Source organism: Mastigoproctus giganteus, chromosome 14, assembly GCF_048544385.1.
Source record: "Mastigoproctus giganteus isolate SK-2022 chromosome 14, ASM4854438v1, whole genome shotgun sequence".
Classification (NCBI taxonomy): Eukaryota; Metazoa; Arthropoda; class Arachnida; order Uropygi; family Thelyphonidae; genus Mastigoproctus; species Mastigoproctus giganteus.
The window spans coordinates 71013434-71033276 of NC_143588.1; the positions used below are offsets into that span (position 1 = coordinate 71013434).

Consider the following 19843-nt stretch of genomic DNA (forward strand, 5'->3'; position numbering starts at 1 on the left):
TTCCCCATACATCTTGTCTGTATGTAGCCCCATATAAAGAAATCCATAGATGTGATATCTGGGAATTAAGGAGGCCATCCTGGCTGATCCATCAGTTAGAAATTTTTTTATTGGGGAAATCATGCACATGCAAGTGCCAGTGTAGTGGTGCTTCATCTTTCTGATAGAACACATGGCTGCATGTCGTCTAGCTGAGGTGCAGCATATGATTTGTGCATGTCTAGGTCATTTATGGATTTCAGTGTTTTCATGGAAGAAAATTGGCCCAATCACCTGGCTGAATGAAAGTGTGCACCACACCTTGGACCATCACGCTTGTGTTCACAAACTAAGTGGGATTTTCAGATTCCTCTATGTGAGAACTGTGTCTTTTAACTTTACCAACAGGTGGAATGTCACTTCATCACTGAAAATGATATTTTTCAGAAAGTGCTCATCTTTATTTATATGGTTGAGAATGTGAAGAACAAATTCCTCTTGTGGTTTGTCATGAGGCTTAATTTCCTGTGCATTATTTGAAACTGCAGGCTTGCCCAGCAGATAGATTTTGTAGGACTTCAGGTAAACACTTCCTGAATTTCTGAAACTTTATCTGCAGATACACTAGGCCTACCTGCTCCTTTCTGGTGCTGCACACTGCTGGTTTTGTGAAACTGTTTCAACCATCTCCTCACTGATTGTTCCATAGGTTGATTTTTTTTTTGGAATTCCCATTGAAAACAGCTTTACAGTCACTAGAGATATGTTATCCCACAGCCACAACATGCATATTTCATTCTCCTGCACTCCATTATAATGTTGTATTGTCAAAATGCTTGCTGGGATCAAGGCTGCCAACTGCATGAGAAAAAAACTCATGAGTTGCTCTGATAACTGCAGCAAACCATTTTAAGATACCTATCACAATAAAATTTTAATATAGTTTCATAATTAGGAAAATTATTTATAGACACCCTGTATATATTGTTCCTGGATTCTATATGTTTTCCTGCATTTTCATGATATAAACAATTTCTCAATACTCTATAAACAATTTTGCACTCTGATGTGAATTTTGCAGTAACAAAAGTGCAAACTTGTTTATAGATGGTTTTTAGGATATAAGCATCAAAATTATGTTAAGTAAAGAACACAAATTCATATTCAAAATTAAAAATCTATGTTTTTGAAACATTCTTATAACCTTTTAAATATTTTTACTTTTATTCTTAACAATAATTGCTGGGGGAGGGGGTAACTTAGCAAAATTGATTACCTGGATTCAGATTAGCAACTCCAAGTGGCTGTGCAGTAAGAAGAGTAAAGCGAGTGTTATTGTCCTGAAAATATGCCATTGTTGGCATTGGATAAACATTTGCTTGAAGTGGAAGCTTGTCATGTGTATGCCGCTTAACCACCTAAAATAGAGAAATTACAGTTACATTCTATAAAAAAATAAAACAATTTTTTAAAAAGAATTATATTTATTTCCAATAAAGTTAGCAAAATGAAATACAGGTGTGTGCATCCCACATCAAAATTAACTTTCTGCTGTTAGCTTTAGCCATGCAAGTTGCATACCTATACTAGAAAGTAACAAATTCTGTGGCCTATTGTTTTGCAGAGTATATAGGTTTCACTCAGTTTTGATGTCAGGGGGTTTTAATGTAGACTTTTTACGTTGCATTTTTCATCCTACTCAAAATTAATAAAAAAGTTATGCATACAATTTTATGATTTCTGATTTTAAAATTTGTATAACCAACTGTGTGCATGTGTCAAAAGAAAAGTTCTCTCTTTTTTCAGTCTAAAAATGTCAATTATTTTTAAATTCCTTCTGAAACCCGATTTAGCAGACAAAAAAGCAGCCTCTCTTCATTAGCAAAGCTGCTTTTAATGGTTGTCACAAACATCCATTAGAACTTATAACTTATAGGAATAAAAAATATATATATATTTTTTTCATCTGGCACATAACTTGTAGGTATATTCAGTGATTAACGATTCAGGTAATAATAATTATTCAGAACTATTAATCACGTGTACATTAAACAATATAAATAGTGCAATAATATGTAGATAATGAAATGCCGTCTATCTTGTTTTAACCTTATTATCAATGATCAATAATGTATTTCCATTTATAAATATAATTAAATATAAAACAAAAATAATTTGAGAAATAAAACATGCCAGTAAATTTTCCCCAAAAATTTGGTATGATGTACTAATTCAGTAAATTTTTTTTTTATTTAGTCAGTTACTGGAACTGTTTGTGTCTAATTATATTAATTTGCCCTTTCATGCCAATAAACTAATTATTTCATGTGCTAAAATGTCTTTCATTAAATTTTTGTACTTAGTGTACATTTTAGTATTTGATAATAACCATTGTATATGTTTGAAAATGCTATTACCAGTAGTCTATCAAATGCAGAAATCCCTCAGCAACTGTTTGGGTGTTACATTCCTGTAATGTTCTGCATTTGGCAAAAACCATGGTTGACAAGAGTATGGTCTCACAGAAAATAAGGGATTATGGGTAAAGCAATAAATAGGCCAATAAAATATATGGAAAAAACAAACTTCATTTTAAATTTACACAACATAAAAACAATGAAGTTTCTGAAGTATTTTTATCATCTGTCCCAATGCTATTACTTTCCCTATTCTTTTCACAGATTCACTTTCAGTACTTAGCAAACATTTAAAAGCCATAATAAAGAGTAAACTAAATATTAGTTGATAACTAATACAATAATCAAAGAATTATGAAAACATGCCAAAGTACATCTAATTTTTTATTTTGTTTAAGGAAACTAGACAACTGCATATATGTAAAAAAAAAACAAAAAAACTATTACATTACTAAGAAAAAGAAATGTACAAGGAGTTGTTACATGATAAATCAGAGCAACTTCAACACTTTTTTCCATGTAAATGTATTAAATTACAGCAAGTATTCTTGTTTGTTAGGAAACCACTTTGTCCATATGCAAACAAAAATCTAAAATAAATAAATAAAACAATTAACAACTGAAATTAACAAAAAAGAATTAAAGGAACAGAAGAATAAGGGTATCTACCTTCTCATGGGAAGCACCTCCACAAAATTCTGCTCTAACAGTACAACTGCTGCCTACAATCCAAGCAAAAGACCATAGAAGGATGTCCCACTATCAAATACAGACACCTCAAAAAATTAAGGAAGTAAAAGAATAAAAAATAAGGCAGGCAAAAAGTGTGATTTCCTCAGGGAGTAAACCACACCTGTAAAACCCCCAAAGGTCATATTTCCATAGCAAAGGTTTCCTACTAAATAAGAATACTTGTTGTAATTTCAATAATATGTTCAAATAGGAAAAAAAAGTGTTGAAAATAATCTAATACACAGATTGTAAAATTTTGTTATGCAAATACAAAACTGCATATTTCAAATTCGGAGTTGGTGAGGATTATGCATTTTGTTACTATGCAATAAAAAAAAATGCATTTTTTAAAGAAACATTTTAAAATTTCATACTTGCTAATTGGTACCAGATAAAAACACATGTACAGAATTTCATTATGTTAGTGTACAAACCGTGTTTGTACACTAACATAATGAATATGCACATACTTGATTAGTTTTCTTGATAATCATTACTGCACCAATATCAATGAATTAGGTGTAAAAACTTTTATTTTATAGAAAATAAAATAAATGTTTTTATTTAATTTAAAATAAAATAAAATATAAAAAAACATTTATTTCATAAAAAAATAATTATGAAATAATTAAACACACACACCAAAAAGTTTGGAGACAGAATTCAAGAAATGAACTTATCAGCTAACTGGGTGGATCTCCTTGACACCATGCACACATGCAAGCATACAAATTCAAGAACAGTACATCCATTAAATAAGTCTGCTACAGACCCAATGAACGCATTGGTCGTGATGATCAGCTACATGTGTCCTAAAAGTCTTCCATAATAAAATATTTTATTATGGAGGACTTTTAACTACAATCACTGGCCAAAAAATTATCTAGTAGGGCTACCTTTTGCCCAAATTACAGCCTGTACATATCATAGCACAGATTCTAGTAGGTGAGGATGCCTAGTCCCAAATCTGACCCTTCTTCTAATCAGGATATTCATCAGTTGCTGTATTATGGTTGTGGTCGGTAAAGAACTGTAAAGCTCAACCATTCTTTCCCACACGTTCCATACATTTTCAGTTAGATTCAGATTTGGAGAATTAGGTGGTCAGAGTAGATATTGGAAATCTTTGAATGTTCCTAGACCTATTCAGATGCAATTTTTTCACAGTGAATAGTTACACTATCGTCTTGAAAGAATCCATTGTAATTCACCAGACGTAACTTGATTTTCTAATGGTATGAGCAGACCTAGTCCATACCGATAAAACATACCACACCAATTGCTTGAGTAGTGGACACGAGACAGTCTGGATGAATGACTTCACAAGGTTTATACCTACCACACTTTCACCCTACCAGTGGTGCATAAGAGTGTAAAATGAGACTTGTCAGACCACATGATCTTATTCCACTGTTCCACAGTCCAGTCTTGGCATTGGCAGCACCACTCCAGTTGAACCTTTTGATTTTTTTCAGAAAGAAATGGCTTTTGTAAAGGCACACGACAGTCCCTCATCTCCTTCCACATAGTTCAGTTGATGGGTCTTTTCTTTGCCTAAATTAAATTTTTCAGTCATTGCTGCACAATTGGAAAATGGAAGTCTAGGCCTTCCATTCTGACATACAATTTGCTTTAAATTCCTGTAGTCTCATTCTTAGAATATCAACTTTCTGCCACATTTCTTCCTTTTAGAGTGACACTTTCCTTTCATCTTCCACTCATTGTATACTTTTGAGAAGGTTGCTTTTGACATAACAGTTTGTTTTCTCAATTGTGGCTCCTGCTAAACATGCTCCAACAATAACATCTGTTCTGAAAATTGCAAGGATCACCTGTCTTCCCCACGACCAAACCAGATCAACTAAGAGGCTACAGGAAAGTGTACCAGTATTTATCTGATAGCAAGGTACTTGTGATCACACTATGTGCAAATTTAAATTTGCATACCATATGTTTAATTATCTGCTGACACCAACTAAAAGTTTTCTATTTGGCCAATGAGTGCATCTAGGCATAAACTGAGATTTGTAGATAGGACATTTTACAGGTATCAGGCAGTTTTTGGACCATCTTGATAACTTCTTTCTATGTCAAGCTTGTTAAGGATGCTACAATTATATATAATAATTTTTGAAACTATAAAGTTTCAAAAATTGAAATGCATATTGCAACCACCATTTTTGATGCCACAAGTCCAACTGCTCAACAGAGCAAGTAAGTAAGGTTGCAGAGGACAGCTCATGAAGTACTTTCAATGATATATGAAAATTTTGCCAGTAAAGATAAAAAGAGGTAATTATCCCATTGGACAAATCGGTGGTTAAGTTAAATCTTGAATGCTGTATACAGGCCCAGAAGCTCACTTCAGTTTTATTAGCTGCAAAGTTTTGCAACTCTGCATTTGTGTAGGGATCTGATTGAGGTGTTTAACCCTCTGAGGAGTAAATACACTACTTTATAAATGAATAAATGTATTTTTAGTAAATGTGCATTTTTTTGTGTGTGGGCTTTCCAGAGTTCTGTGCATATGAACAATTTTTTTTTTTTTTTTTAAATAAAAACCCCAAACATGAGCGGTATCAAAACCTACAGAGCTTAGTACCATGCACAAGTTGAAGGAGATAGGGAGGGAATGCAGGAAACTTTGCTCTGGTGACTAAACATGGGTTTCACCACTTTCAAGTTTCCAATAAAGTAGTGGTATTGCACCGGTTGATGAGAGCAATCTACCAACTAGTGTTAGTATTAGTACATATTAGTATTATATTATAGTATTGTATTATTATCTATTTTATATTAGTATTACCATGCATGGGTTGAGGGAGAAGGAAGGGGGATGCTGAAAACTTTGCTCTAGAGACTAAACATGGGTTTCACCACTTCAAGCCTCCAATAAGCAAAGTGGTGGTATTGCACCAGTTGATGAGAGTCATCTGCCACCTAGAAATACAAGAGTTAAAAGAAAAGTAGGACACTAGTAAGTTGGCTTTATCTTTAGCTGAGGAGGGAACTGAACTATCAGGTTTCAACAGAGATGGCAGTGTAGATGGGCAAAAATTGTGGCCAATAGCTTTGGCAAGAGACCATAATGCTCAACTATTGTTTGGATAAGGAGCTAGTTTTCTGCTATTAAAGTTTAACTTCCACATGAGAACTACTTAAATAGTAACATTCTGGAAGTTTTATACTCTGTTTTCATATTGAATCCAGTTATCAAACCCCATCAGAAAAGATTTAGTGCCTATTACTAACTGTACAGTGTCTTTTACCCTGTACAGTTAGTAATAACAGGGTTCACAGTAGAGGAACCAGTAGCAGGAAGTGATCACGGAGTTCTACGGTGGATGATGACGACAGAGGTAGCAGAAGTAAAAGGCAAAGGAATGGGTTTTAATTTCAGAAAAGGAAATTACGATGCCTTAAGGTACTACATGGCCTCTATTAACTGTGTAGATATCGCGCAGAGAATGAATACATTTGAACTGTGGTACGCTTTTAAAACATTAACCACAGATGCCTTGAATGCGTATATACCATTAAAAAAATACTCCATGAGGAGGGTTCCAAGTTGGATGAATAGTGAAGTTGCCACATTACTTGAGCAGAAAAAGGTGGCATGGAAAGGTTACAGAGCAATAAAAAGTACTGAAGCCTATAACAGCTACAAGGTGATGTGTAATAGAGATACAGAAAAGGTTCAACAGGCAAAGGCAGTTTATGAGAAATCACTAGCAAACAGCAAAGAGTGGGGGATAAAGAATTCTTCACATATATAAATGCCAAGAAGAGCTGGACAAACCAGATCGGACCTTTACGTAAGGGAAAGGGGATAGTATTAAATACACCAGCTGCCGTTGCAGATGAACTCAACAGTTATTTTGCATCGATATTTACAAATGAAAAACCTTTTGTGGCAATGGGAAATTGTGGGAGCGAAGTTGAAAAATACGTAATTAATAATATTGAAATTTCGAAGATTATTTAATGAAAAAACTTTTGAGCCTACAGGCTAGTAAGGCTCCTGGAGTTGATGGAATATACCCTATAATCTTAAGGGAGGCGGCAAGCGAGTGCATTAAACCATTGAGGCTAATTATGCGAGCATCACTAGACTCTGGGGAGATTCCGTTGGATTGGAAAAGTGCAAATGTATCTCCCATACATAAGGGTGGCTCTAAAAGTGAAGTTGGAAATTATCGACCTGTCAGTCTGACTTCAGTGGTAGGGAAAATCATGGAGGCAATGATCAAGGGTGGAATTCAGGATCATTTCGATCGAATTGAAATTCTCAAGGATACTCAGCATGGTTTTGTAAAGGGAAAATCATGTTTAACAAATCTGGTTCGCTATTTCGAAAGGGTCACTCACGAGCTGGATTTAGGAAATAATTTCGACATTGTTTATTTAGATTTCAGCAAAGCTTTTGACTCAGTCCCACATGAACGGTTGCTTTATAAGCTGGAACAGGTTGGAATCACTGGGAAAATCCTTAGATGGATAGAAGGATGGCTTCAGGGCAGGAGGCAGAGGGTTGTGATAAATGGCTATTCCTCAGATTGGGTTGATGTAAGAAGTGGAGTTCCCCAAGGATCAGTATTAGGACCACTGTTGTTTTTAATTTTCATAAACGACATTGATTAAGGGATAGAGGGCGTGATGCCTTGAAACTAAATTTGCAGATGATGTTAAAATTGGTAGAGTAGTTAATGATCACTGTCAAGCTGAGCTTCTTCAGAGAGACCTAGATAGACTTCAGGAATGGTCAGAAAAATGGCAGCTATGCTTTAATCGAACAAAGTGTAAGGTATTACACCTGGGAAACAGTAATCCCAAAATAATTTATTCACTTGGTGGAGTTCAACTAAACCCAGTACTGGAGGAAAGGGACTTGGGTGTTACGATACGGTCAGACATGAAATTCTCTGAGCATTGTAAACATGTTGCAAGGAAGGCCCATGGTGTCCTATCGATGATCTATCAAACTTTTGCAAGTAGAGATAGGGACGTGATAATCCCATTATATAAGGCTTATGTTAGACCACACTTGTAATACTGTGTTCAAGTATGGAGACCGCACCTAAAGAAAGACATCGAGCTTCTTGAAAGGGTGCAAAGACGGGTAACTCGCCTGGTGAGATCGGCAAAAGGGCGTCCTTATGAAGAAAGACTTCGAATATGTGGGTTGCAGAGTTTGGAAACTAGACACCTTAGAGGAGATTTGATTGAGGTGTTTAAGGCTCTGAGAGGCATCAGTAAAATGAATGAGGACGAAATTTTCAAGATTATAAATGATGCTAGAACTAGGGGACATAAATTCAAGTTACGGGGGGAAATGTTTAGATTGGACTGCAGGAAGTTTTATTTTAGCCAGCGAGTTATAAATTACTGGAATAAGTTGCCTTCGTGGGTGGTAGAGGTCGACAGTTTGGGGAAATTCAAAGGTCATCTGGATAATACCTTTGAGTAAGGGAAGCGCATAGGATGATAGGTTTAATTTCCTTTTTTTTTATTAATTATTATTATTTTGTTATTTTATTTATTTATTTTTTTTTGTTGTTGTTTTTATCATTGTTTTGTTCGGATTTTTTTTTTTTTTTTTTTTGCTGGTGCAGCATAAGCCATAGGCTTTCTTGCACCATGCAGCCATTACTAATACTAATAGCTGTTAAATCTTTCCTGATTAGGCTTGATGATGGGATACTATGCACAAACCGAATTATTAAGAAATTCTACTGTGTGGGAATTTAACTTACTTAATGCAACTTAAACTTACTTTTTACACAATAAAATTCACTTTATAAAAACAGTTCATGTGGTTTAATTAGTATTACTCACATGTCATTATGTGACAACCACATGTCCTCCCAACAAAATTTTATACTGCTTTCACCTGGCTAGCTACCATGGTCTATTATGTGATCATTTATATATGAATTGTTTTTACAACTTCCAGTATGTATTGCCATCTGTGTTTCTAGTAATGGATATAATTGTAATAGATGGCATTACAAAAACAGCTTTTAAAATTTGAGAAGCTTGTCAGTAAGCTATTGTTGCTTAATACAAAAGCTAAAACTCTGTGGAAATCCAGAAGAATTAAAGTAATCCAAGTGGCACATAAATAGATGTTAATGCCATTATTGCATAAGGAAAGTAACTTTAAAGGTGTTTATGTAGAAGGTTTTAATTTTTACAAAAAACAATTTTCAAAATTCCACAAAGAAACTTACCCAAAAGAGCATGCTGCAATTGAATGATATATTAGCGAAATATAATTGTAGATCAGATTTAATTAATGTCTTCCCCACCCCAAAAAATACTGTTGGCAGAAAATAACATTTCCCAATTTTTCTGCATTGTAATTGGGAGAAATCATAAAGACAGAGCTGTAAATGGAAAGGATAGTATAGAGGAGATTACAAGTACTTATATTGTAACAATTCCTTGATTACCCCAAAAAATTATTCCTAATCTAAAAACAGAAGATGCTGAATATACAAAAGTGATTTTAAGATAGTCTCAAAATGAACATGAAGGGAAAAAGTAGCCACAACAGTGACATGGAAGATAACTTAGAAGAAGAAATGGCAACTGAAGTTTAACATTGACAAAGTGCTGCATATAGTAAGCAGTAACCCAGAGTTATATACCAACTGTGTGGCACTACACTCAGGGTAGTGGAAAATGAAAGACTTCGGTGTAATTGTGCAGCTATATATGAAGTTCTGCGAGCAGTGCAGACAGGCTGCCAGGAGAGCTCATGGAGCTTTGTCAATGATATAAAAGAATTTTGGTAGCAGGGATAAGGAGGTGATTATACCACTGTATAAGGCAATAGTCATGCCACATCTTGAGTCTGGAGGCATCATTTTAGGAAGAATGTAGAGCTGCTGGAATGAGTACAGAGAAGGACAATGAGATTGGTAAGGGGAATGCTCTTACCAAGAAAGGCTTCATTTCTGCAAATTACAGTATCTGGAGACAAAGCACCTGCAAAGTGATATGTTTAAGGCTTTGAATAGATTGAGCAAGCTTAATGCTGATGGGATTCTTCCACTTGCTCAGACTACGAACATGAGGGGACATGATTCAAATTGACGAAGGACGGTTGCAGAATAGACGTGCAGAAGTTGCCTTTAGTCAGCATGTAGTTGATTGCTAGAACAAACTTCCATCGTGGAAGTTGATAGCTTAAATAGATTCAAAGAACTAGACAAACTGTTGGAGGGAATGGATTAGTGAAATGGGAAGTGTTTTTTTTTTTTTTTTTTTTTGCTGATGCTGTATAAGCTTGCTTTCTTGCATCATTTGCCCCTACTAATGCTAACTTCACACTTCTAACATCACACTTCAAACCACAAAACAAATTAATCAAAAAATAAAAATTTTGGCTTTGATTATGGTGGTTGATGGCAGTAATATCTACAAGTTTAGAAAAGCTTGAAAAGCTTTTCTAAACTTGTAGAACAAGAAGCAAGCTTTGAAAAGCTTGCTTCTTGTTCATAATGTATTTGCATAGAAAAACTGAATACTTGTAAACCCTTTATCTTTAAGGAGAATAAGATCATAATATAAATCTTGTCAACTGATAACACTCAAGAAATTTCATTTAAGCTTCTTGAATGTCATCATTTTCTTTTACAAATCAGAGAAATAAAATAACTAAAAACTTGTAAAATAAAAGAACTAAAAGTAATAAGAGTAATGAAAACATTAAAAACAATACAATATACACAACAAGAATATACTAATATACACAAAGTAACTTTCAGAGAGCTGTGCCCTTTATCAACTTTAAAGTAATTTGTGAATCACCATTGTAAAGCAATAAAGAGAAAACCAGTGCAGATCATGAAGAGTGAATTAAAAAGGACAAAAGTGGGGGATAAAAAAAAAAAAAAACATGATATAGAGAATAAAAGAAAGGAAAGCATAATTTGTCAGACTCTGGGAAGATTGGACAACATGCATTAGCTGAAGTATCAGAAATCCATCAATTCATCATTGTAAAATAACTGCCTCCAAAACAGAGTGTATTACAGGTTCCTCTACTGCAATTAATACTGGAATTCACCACACCTATATGGAGACTAACCAAGAGTGATGACGAGAATCATGTACACAATCCAAATAAATATTAAGCTAAACAGTCAATACTAGAATATAAATTATGGCAGATAATTAACATGACGTGGCACAGATAAAACATTATTTCTGTACAGTGAGATGGATGTTAAGCAATTAAATATGTCACAAGGACTTAAGTTTTCTGCACAAAAATTATTTACTTCAGAGAGCTCTTCAGTAAAACATTTTAAACACAAAATTAAAATAACATATTCAACAAAAACAAAATCTTTATTACCTTAGGCTTTTTATTTAAAAACTGAATAAGGCTACAATAAAAGACTCTAGGATATACTGAATAAGGCTATTATTCAATCTTTTATTGCAGTCTTCTTCAATCTTTTCATACTCTGATCAACAAAAAACTGATTTTCAGCAATGGTACCTGGCAATGATGCCTAATATTAAGTTTTGGTAATAAAATATAAAATAAAATATATAAAATTATTACTCTCATGGATTGATGCCTTATTGCAGCAGGAGTGTTTGCACATGTCAATGAAGCTGAGAACTATGCCATTGGGAGCGTATACTCTTAGCAGTATACTCTTAGCAGATTATGGTCCATTCCCTCAACATGGCTTCACAACAAAATAAACAACCCTCATTCCCCAGAGGCCTGTGAGCTACAGCAGTGGGAGGACCAGCTCAATGGCAGAGGGCGCTAAGAATCACTGGGCACAATCAGGCTGCCTTTGGACTTTAGACATTGGAACGCTTAACATTTTGTCTATACGAACAGACTCATGCCTATAAGAACTATTATAGGAACTGAAAAACATCATCAGCTTTGTGAGATTTAGAGAAAAGGTGAAGATTTGAGTGAAACTTGAAGATGGACATTGGCTGTACTACAAAGAAACAAATAATGGATGGTGTAGTGGAATTGGGTTCTTGATCAACAAAAGACTAAGAGATTCAACCATAAAAGTAGAAAGTATTATGGAAAGGACTGCTTGCTGTGCTGCCAAGCTATAAATAGTCACTATTCTCTTCAAATTATTCAAGCTTATGCTCCTACAAACAGCCACAGTGATGATTAAGTTGAAGAATTTTATGATGTATTGTGCCTTTACAAGCAGGACAACTAACCACTATCATATTGTAATGGGAGATTTCAATGCGAGAATTGGTAAGATCCAAAATGGGGAAAGATCTAGTTCATGATGAACAAAATTTGTTCATCACGAACTCATTTTTCAAGAAAAAGGCCCAACGAAAACATAAGTAGAAGAGCCCTCTTGGAAATACTAGTGAAACTGACTTCACAAACAATGAAAAACAATGACAAACAATGAAATGATATTCACTGTCTGCTCAGTCTTGAAGCATTGGCAGAGGGTGTTTTAATGTTGGAAGCAACCACTGGTTACTGGGAGCAAAAATGAAAATTGATTACAAGAAATAATGAAATAAATTGGTCAACTAAAGTGAAGATCAACATTAACCAACTACTGAAAAATTGACAAAAAATTGATTGAACTAGAGCTATCCAATTGTTTTCATGTGCTGCAGGACCTTCTTGACACAGATATTTCAATAGATAAAAACAAAGTCATTGAGACTATTTTAGATGCTGCCTATTCCCTTGCACCTACTGTAAAATTGGAAAAATCAACCAGAACATCAAAAGAAACAATTGTCATGATGAAAAAGCGATGAAAAATGAAGCACAGTGGTAACATTAGAAAGCACATAAGAGAAGAAATGCGGAAATTCAATGCCCATCTCGTCAGAACACTAAAAGAAAATCAAGGGCTAAAGAAAGCAAAATTAAAAATAGTTACGCACAAGAGCCAAATGTTTGCTGCTTTGAAGCTTGAGGATAGTGCAACAACAAATATTAAAATGAGTGGAAAAATTTTATTCTAATCTGTATAAGGATAAAGAAGAACAACTGGATCCAACAACAGATGCAGAAGCTGTACCAGAAATATTGGTAGAAGTAGATGTCATAAAATCAAGGAAAATTGGCAAAGCAGTAGGACCTGATAAAGTCACTGTTGAAATGTTAAAAGCTGGAGGCCAGCTGGTATGTAAGGCTCTAGTCAGACTATTTTCAAAATGCCTTCAACTTAACAAAGTACCTATAGCATGGAAAAATCAGAAGCCATCCTATTGCACAAAAAATGTGACAAGGCAGATTTAAAAAAAACTACTGACCAATAAGCCTACTGCAAGTTGTCTACGTTTTCACAAAGATACCTTCAAGAAGAATGGGCACAATACTTGATGCACTACAATCCAAAGAAGCAGGTTTCAGAAGTGGCTTCAGTACAATGGATCACATCCAAACGGTGCAGCAGTTATAGAATGACACAACAAATACAACCTTCACTGACTATGAAAAATTTACAAAAGTCACAAAACAAGCAATAATAAATGCTGTAATCAACCAAGGCATAGACAGAGTTTACATCATTATTTTCCATTCAATATATGAAAAGGTGGCTACATTGATAAGGGGCAACAATGATAAAGTTCAGATTAAAACATACAAAAAGTTGTCCAATAAGGAGATACAATCTCCCTAAAATTAATTTCTGCCTGTTTAGAAGAAATTTTTTGCAAGTTAAATTGAGATAATAAAGGACTCAAGATAAATGGAGATTACCCAAATCACTTACAATTGCAGATGATATCATTCTCTTTGCCAATGATCTGGAAGAATTGCAGCATGAAAGCAAGTTCAGTTCAAAGATGAATATCAAAAGACTACAGGTTATGTTCAACAAATTTATCAGACCAAAGAAAATCATGGCTGATGGACAAGAACAAGTGGAAGGGTATGTTTACTTTGAACAAGAAATTTCAACAGATGGAAACTGAACGGTACATAAAATTGAGATGGCAAGCATTTTGAAAGCTTAACATTGTCTTCAAGACAAACTTACAACTCTGTCTCAAAGAAAATGTTTCTGATCAATATATCCTCCCTGTCCTAACATATGGCTGTAAAACATGGACATTGAATGCCAAAGTTTTACAAAGACCGAGGGTCATGCAGAGAAGTTTCGAACATAATTTTGAACATAACCAAAAAAGAACGAAAAATGGGCACAGATTTGTCAACAAACCAAAGTCTGTGACATCACTGAAAGAACAAAGCACTTAAAATGGAAATGGGCAGATAACATATCAAAAAAGAACTGATGATAGATGTGCCAAACAAATTTTGGAATGGATATCGCTTGACTCTAAATGCCCAAGAAAAAGATCAAAGATGAGGTGGATTGATGAAATTGTGTAGTTTTCTGGTGTACAACCAGCAACAGATGCACATCCACATCCAACAACAGATGCAGAAGCTGTACCAGAAATATTGGCAACAGAAAGCACACAACTGTAGTTGCTGGACTAATAAAATATTAGTCATACTACTATATTCATGATATGCCAAAATTACAAAAACCACATATCCTCAGAAGAATGAAGAAAATTAGTTATATATTTTTCAATTAATTAGTTATATATATATATATATATATATAGAAAAACAGTTATATATTTTTAATTAGTTCAATTAAAAACTTTATCTGGGGACAGCAGTGAAGTAGCCAGAGTGGCACATCAGAAAAGAAAACATAAAAGGAAGAAAAAACACGTTATTGTACTGTAAAAACTGATATGTTTTTCGTAGTCTTCATTATTATAGTTGACTTGGTGCCAATCCATTCACCATTTCTCGTATTCTGTCTTTGTCCTTTGTTATTGTGTTCACTGTTGACAATAACAAATTAAATTCTGCATGATACTTGTTAATGTTTGACCATTTTCATACATCCTTATTACTTAATTTTCTGATCCAAATCGATCGCTTTCCTTTCCTTGGTAGATTTACTAGTACCACTGTCACTTATTCAAGAAATGAATAAGTGATATACTATGATAACAGTCAAAATGAAATTGTCTGTAAAGAACTTCACAGGGTTAAGGCAGAAACACAATATCACTTTAGCAAAATGTGAACATGCGAGTCCGTGTGAGGTGTCACACGAACTCGCATGTTCACATTTTGCTAAAGCACATTTCTGGAGGTGATTACCATAAAACAAAGACAATTTGCAGTTTCCGGTTTATTGCGCTTTTCTGTTAGTGCAATTCATTATAAACTCGATCTTATTGCATTTGCAATAATACCCATAGCTGGAATTCTGTGGTTCTATGTTATTATGGTGAAATATGTATCCCCTTCACTCAAATAAAAAAACAAATAAATTTTCAGAATCTGCTCTTCATTCCTATTTTTAAGCTTGTTACCCCGATCTCACTTGTGCAATTTGTGTGTACTGTGTTCATCATTATTGATTGCTTATTTATTTATTTTTTTTGCTGTTTTAAATTTTACAATCCTACAAAAAAAAAAAAAAAAAAAAAAAAAAAACTTTACGAAAGTCAGAAGTTATGTAACTCAGGCTTACATAAGTCAGGGACTTACTGTATAAAAAAACATAAAATAGATGTGATAGCCATCTCAGTATTTCAATTATCAATTTTAACAAATGGCAAATCAAAAAACTAATGTATATTTTTACCTGAAACCCATTGATGTCTGTAAAAAAGTCCTTATTGAAGTTGGAAATATTAGTATAAAATCTCATGATCAACTCTTTATTGTTCTCACGACTCCAGTCTACAATATTATAAATTTCAATCCCTGCACCATCCAAACCTAGAATTACAATTTTCGGTATTATTTAACACAATTTCGTAAGCAGTAAGATTTCAGAAAGCATTGATAACTAATTTTTATTATGATGTAGGAAGCTGTAAACAATATTACAAGTAATATGCATTTTTAATAACAGTTCAACTGGTAATATATAAATATTACCAGTATTGTACTAATAATGAAAATTAATTTTGGAAGGACTAGACAATTTATGATTCATAAACTCCTTAGCCAAAGAGAAAAAAAGTAAAGATGAAATTTAAAAGGAATTTTGTGTGTGGGTATGTATACATATGCACATAATAATACAGCTTCATCAGAAAACACTGTTTACAGAGAGTGAAGCACAGAGTTTTATTCTAAGGATAACCATGCTTGACACACCCAAGTACAGCAACAGATGATCATGCAGAGTGCACAGAGACTCCATCACAAGTGACAAACACGTAACAGCAAGAGATCATCCATATAGATATTTCTTGGTTCTGTGTAGATATTATTCTTCATGCTCACCCAAAAATGGCAAGGTCAATATAAAAGGAAATGAATAATGAGCAGTAAACTGCTTGCAGGTCTCAGAAAAAGCAAACCATCACACTTCTGCTGAGAGTGCAATGAATTATTGTTACATTTCTTAGAGCAATAACAAGATGCAATCAAAATAATGGAAACAAGCAGATTTTTCTTCCACCAAAAAATTTTTCATTTAGTCATTAGAAAATATTCTGTATGTAATGCTTTGAGACTTAGTTTTAAGAGTACCTTCACATCTTATATCGAAGAGAACTGTGACAAGAAAGAGCTGCACTAAATTCTGCAAGAACTTTCCAGCACTGCAACAAAGTGTTCAAACTTGAAAAACAACATCTCCATGTATCACTAATGATGATGTGTGCTATTTCATTAAGAAAATTGTATAAGATAGTTCATGATATCCTCCTACCCCATTCTTTTCTTTTCTCCACCCAAAAACTTAAAGCTATTTAATTAAGATAGGGAGATAACATCTGTAATATAAGTTTAAAGGAATACACAAGATTGTTCATGACAGCTGACCCTTTTATCTATTAAATGATATAGATAGTATGAATCAGAGCTGTAATGCTCAATACGTTCTATGTTGATATTAATATTTGTAAAATAATAAGAGTTCTCTGAACATTCGTGTAAATCAACATGAAGCCTCAGTTTGTGCTTCTCGTTCAGCAGCGTCAGAATTAGCTTTTCATGCCATTAACGAAAAACATTTTTATTTAACGAGACCAAAATACTTAATGTCCAACGTAATTATACGCGACTATTAATTGCAGAAACCGTAGAAATTAAATTACATGAGAATTCTGTTAATGTTCGTCGGCAATATTTGATCTCCGACGCGTAGACCTTTACGTGCATGCGCGAAGACAATAATCACTATTTAAGTTTCAGGTTCAACCCTATTCGGTAATTTTCATTCCTGTGATCAAGACATACAGTCGAAAAGCGTTGTCAGCTTCAGGAAGGAAAATCGTTTTGAATATTTTCGTTCGATTCTTTTTAATATTTTTAATTGCATTAAATTGATTTTTAATTGTGTTATATTGATTTTAAAGTTTGAGCCTGAGCGGCTTAATGTCAGAGATCTATCTCTCAATGATTGAGCATATACGTTTGACACCTTTTCAACCCCGTATCACATACTATGGGAGGTATTTAGACGATGTTCTAGTTATTACTGATAGGTAGTACTATCCAAGATATTTTATATTCGTTTAATAATATTCATTCTAGACTTGAATTTACATTGGAAAGGGAGGATACGGATACAAAGTCATTAAACTTTCTATTTAAATTTCATGCTTACTCGAGACTCGAATAAAATCCAATTTAGCATCTGTTGAAAACCTACAAACACCGGTATGCTTCTACATTATAATAGCTATCATCCGTTCACCTACAAAAGATCGATTATCTTTAATAAATTTCTAAATGCCTATAAATATTCAACGACGGAATCTGCTTTGGGCACAGAAATACAAATATTAACTAGCAGGTTCTTAAACAGGGGTTATCCCCTTGCCACAATAAACCGAATTAGGGTACAGGCCAAGGATAAGATACAAAATACTACACTAACCAACAATAGTAATATCAAAAAATACTTTATTTCTGTCCCATATGTTGAACAGTGGCACAAACAGCTTAGATTCTTTAAAGATAACTGAATTTAAAATTGTGGCCAGGCCAATACGGAAATTACACACTATACTGAACAATCGCTCGGTTCTTTCCACGTTTGCAACACAAATTAATGACCTGGTATTCAACATGTCTTGCGGTGATTGCAACTCGTCTTACCAAGGTTCGACGCGTTTTTCTCTGAATATTCGTGTAAATCAACATGAAGCCTCAGTTCATGCTTCTCGTTCAGCAGCATCAGAACTAGCCTTTCATGCCATTAACAAAAAACATTTATTTAACGTTTTTAAGTATTTTAGTTAAGTATTTTGGCCTCGTTTTATTTAACGAAGCCAAAATACTTAATGTCCCACGTAATTATACGCGACTATTAATTGCAGAAACCGTAGAAATTAAATTACACGAGAATTCTGTTAATGTTCATCAGCCATATTTGATCTCCGATCCATGGACCTTTATGCGCATGTGCGAAGACAAATAATCACTATTTAAGTTTCATGTTCAACCCTATTCGGTAATTTTCATTCCTGTGATCACGACATATGGTCGAAAAGCATTGTCAGTTACAGGAAGGAAAATCGTTTTGAATATTTTCGTTAGATTCTTTTTAATATTTTTAATTGCATTAAATTGATTTTTAATTGTGTTAAATTGGTTTTTAATTATTTTTTATTCTAATGTAAGTTTTTCGATTTTTCTGAAAGTATGATACTCTCCAGTATCATACTTCCGTTCTACGTACTATACTGAGTACTATAGTACGTATGAAGTGTTCATTGTACTATAATACTGAGGTGTACTCCTCTTATTATTTTACAAATATTAAGTGATATAAAAAATTTCTATTACAGATGTTAATTTTAGTCCCTTGTGAAAGTGCGATAAGCTAATGAGGATTCCCAATATCATGCAAAAGACATGCTCTAAGTCTCTCTCTCTCTCTCTCTCTCTCGCTCTCTAATATGATTATTTATAAATGATGGTATTAGAGATTGTTAATTTGCTTTGCCTTGGCAAATTCCTATATAACATTGACAAAACTCCATGACCTGCTCTAGAAGCCCATCCACACTGTTCGAGAGAACCTCATTATCTGACTGCACAATATTACCCCCAGGTCTTTTTCATTATCCACTCCAACCCCTGAGTGTAGTATCACACAGTTGGTACATTGCTCTTGGATTACTGCTACCCACATACAGTACTTTGCATTTGCCAATGTTAAACTTCAATTACCACTTCTCAGTACATCTGCCTAACTTTTCTAGACCCTGTTACAGAAGCATACTGTGTTTACTGTCATTATCAACCCTGCCAACCTTTGTATTATCTGCAAACTTGGACATTAAGCCTGATATACCTTCATCAATATATCATTGACAAATACACAAAACAACAATGGGCCCAGCACTGAACTTTGGGGGACTCCACTGATAACATTAGTCCATGTAGAACAGTGTCCATTTATTACCAATCTCTGCCATCTCACACTAAAACATCCCTTTATCCATTGCAGCAACTTGCCCTTAATGTCATAATGCTCCAATTTGTACAGCATTCTTCCACATGCAACAGTATCAAAAGCTTTCCTGAAATCCAAGTATATGATATCAAAATTATTTTTTTACATGCAGTTCCTTTGTGACTACATCGTAGTATCCAATCAAATCGGTCAGACAAGATTTCCCCTTAAGAAACCCATGCTGTGTCTGAACTATTACTGCAGTCTTATCTAGGT

General features: G+C 34.1%; 1 protein-coding gene across 1 annotated transcript in view; it reads right to left on the minus strand.

Moving 5' to 3' along the window:
- LOC150075225 (alpha-mannosidase 2-like) overlaps positions 1-19843 on the minus strand; it is a 253553-nt gene that overhangs the window by 19406 nt on the left and 214304 nt on the right. The window contains exons 18-19 of the mRNA XM_090388915.1: positions 15791-15927; positions 1256-1397 (exon numbers count right to left, since the gene is read on the minus strand). Of these exons, the coding sequence (XP_090245041.1) occupies positions 1256-1397; positions 15791-15927 (279 nt within the window). The remainder of the gene's footprint in view (positions 1-1255; positions 1398-15790; positions 15928-19843) is intronic.